We start from the raw sequence: 2,428 nt of genomic DNA, 5'->3' as shown, positions 1-2,428 counted from the left end.
GATGTTCATAAATCATCGATAAAAAATCGACAAGTATAGTTCTGTTACATTAATGCATTGTGCACGTCTTTGAGGTCCGTAATTATGTGATGCGAGGGTATAATTACAATAGGGCAAGATGTAACAGAAATGGAAATAATCAGCGAATGTGTACATAATCATGAAATTAACAAGATCACGTGCAATTGTAATCTTTCTCAGTATGCATACCAGTAATATCAGTAACACTGAATATAGGCACACTGTAGATAAAAACAAATGGTCGACAAAGTGAACGTGTGAGGGCGCAATGTTTTATGAATTAGAATTGCTGAATCCGAGTGGTGACTTTATCAAGATGTACAGCCATGAGAATCGTCGTAAACCACAGGCCCTTTTACGGCACCGTCCAAGAGGTACAACAAAGAGGAAAACGTGTTATGGCTTGAGAGAATGATTGACGGGTGATGAAAAGTTAAACGAACGACTGGACGGACACAGGAACACAAAGGGATCAACAGTTCAACACTCTTCACTTAGAATTTTAGTAATTACAGGAGGTTGGGGGAATGGGGGTGAGGTGGGATCATATTTTACAAACCGGTTCTCGATATTTTAGAAAATGGTATTAGGGGAGGGTCACATTTTACTCCCATCACTGCACTGCAGCTGTAATGTCAGAACATATCAGTCAATTGCAATTCGCCGCTGACAACCACAACCATGCAGTGACTCTATTGCTAGTTGTGTGAGGGGATGAGTGGGTCCTACAGGAATGAAGGGGGGACAATTTGGGAAGATACTGGGATAAAAGTGTGTGTGGAGTAGCGATGTTGACCCAATTTCCGACAATGTCAGTAGTACACCCATCTAGACTTGGGGAGTTCTGGCCTTCTGGTTTACCAATTATATCCACAACACAGGAATAAATCACATTGTGCAGCGCATCCCCCAAATATCTATGTACAGTTCGTGACTCTTAGCCCACACTTGTAGCAGTGATCAAACTGTGACCAAATAAACACAACCATTCCCACACCGCCGTTATGGTAATCCGCGAGTGATTGATTGATACATCACAGACGAATGTTTGGAGCTGAGTTCCATCGATCATAGAGTCCATTGATCAAGCATCAAAATACCACATATTAGACGTTTGTTACTGTTACAACTACAGTAACTATCTCCTGTCCTGTCCTGAGTTGATCTGGTCCATAAATTTGGTTTAATCAAATCTCGACACTTTGGCATGTATTCAACATTGCAACTTGTATAGTTACAGTTTGAACTTGAAACACTTCACCATAACTGACAGCCCGAAAGAACCAAACTTTGTTCATGAGTCGCTATAGTGACAGATGTAACAGCAATTATTTCTCCCTTGTATGCTCTTAACGTAGTGAGTACTGCATGGAACGGACAACAAGAGCTCTTTCATCAGTCGGTCTGCTAGGTAGACTAAAATATACGTCTTGTTGTTCAGCCCTATCAGGCTTCTAAACCATGTGAGGGGTAGCTGATAGTACTTACATGTAGCACTAATGTCGAGCAAGCAGGACTAGTAAAAAACTTACACTTAGTGTCGCCGTATCAACAATTAAGGTAAATGTAACTTTATACAAGTTAGCTATGACAATCATATACGCTAATAGCTCCAATAATCGTAGCTTTGGGTTTTTTTTTCGCAATAAACTCAATCGCTTTGAAAGTATTTCTTGTCTTTTTTGCCATTTCTCTTTCATCTATCGAGGTTTGTGGAAAATATATAAAGTGGAAGCGGGTTCAGTATAGTATTGTACAACGGAGCGGACCGTTGGTATACATAGTTATACTTATAGTGAACACCGGTACACCGCTATAGCGGTTACCATAGCTGTTTAGCACATACATGGTGTTCTCTGGTCACATGACTATGCAAGCACTACCACACACAAAAGTTCACAAGGGGTCATCAATTTCTTTGGTCAACTTGAGTATAACTTGTCTCTGGCACCATTCATCGTGTAATATGCTGTATACTCTTCGCAAACCGTCCATTCTACTGATAGGCGCCTGTCAATCTTGCTCTGACGTCACACAGCTAGAAAGTTTCATTTTTTGAGGGAGACATATCACATGTCAATGTACCAGAGACAAGCACGATCTTGTGGAGTGATCGAAGTGGCAAGCCTGTTAACTTCTGCAAGTCACAACAATATCATTGTACTATGGGACATGGATGTTCTACTGGTATTGCAAACAACGTGATCGAAGTTAAGGTACGGGCGTCATTTTTTCTTAAACCAGCCTAGATATTTGTGGCTATCATTCAAGTTTAGACGTAACTCTGAAGTAACGATCATTTAATAATTTAGGTTTATGACAGTATACTTTACTTTCACTTTGCAAATAATGCGGTTTACGTTTTTCCGCGAACTTAGTTTTTTTTTAAATTCTCAAACTTACTCTA

The 2,428-nt window shown here is 40.1% G+C and overlaps 1 protein-coding gene across 1 annotated transcript in view; it reads left to right on the top strand.

Moving 5' to 3' along the window:
- Positions 1-1,939: 1,939 nt before the first annotated feature.
- LOC144450761 (uncharacterized) overlaps positions 1,940-2,428 on the top strand; it is a 5,128-nt gene continuing 4,639 nt past the window's right edge. The window contains exon 1 of the mRNA XM_078141472.1: positions 1,940-2,237. Coding sequence (XP_077997598.1) covers positions 2,187-2,237 — 51 coding nt within the window. The 5' untranslated portion in view covers positions 1,940-2,186. The remainder of the gene's footprint in view (positions 2,238-2,428) is intronic.

The sequence above is a fragment of the Glandiceps talaboti genome, chromosome 20 (genome assembly GCF_964340395.1).
Source record: "Glandiceps talaboti chromosome 20, keGlaTala1.1, whole genome shotgun sequence".
NCBI classification, from domain to species: domain Eukaryota; kingdom Metazoa; phylum Hemichordata; class Enteropneusta; family Spengelidae; genus Glandiceps; species Glandiceps talaboti.
The sequence above is the reverse complement of the archived record's forward strand: the minus strand, read 5'-3'. Positions and strand labels throughout refer to the sequence as shown.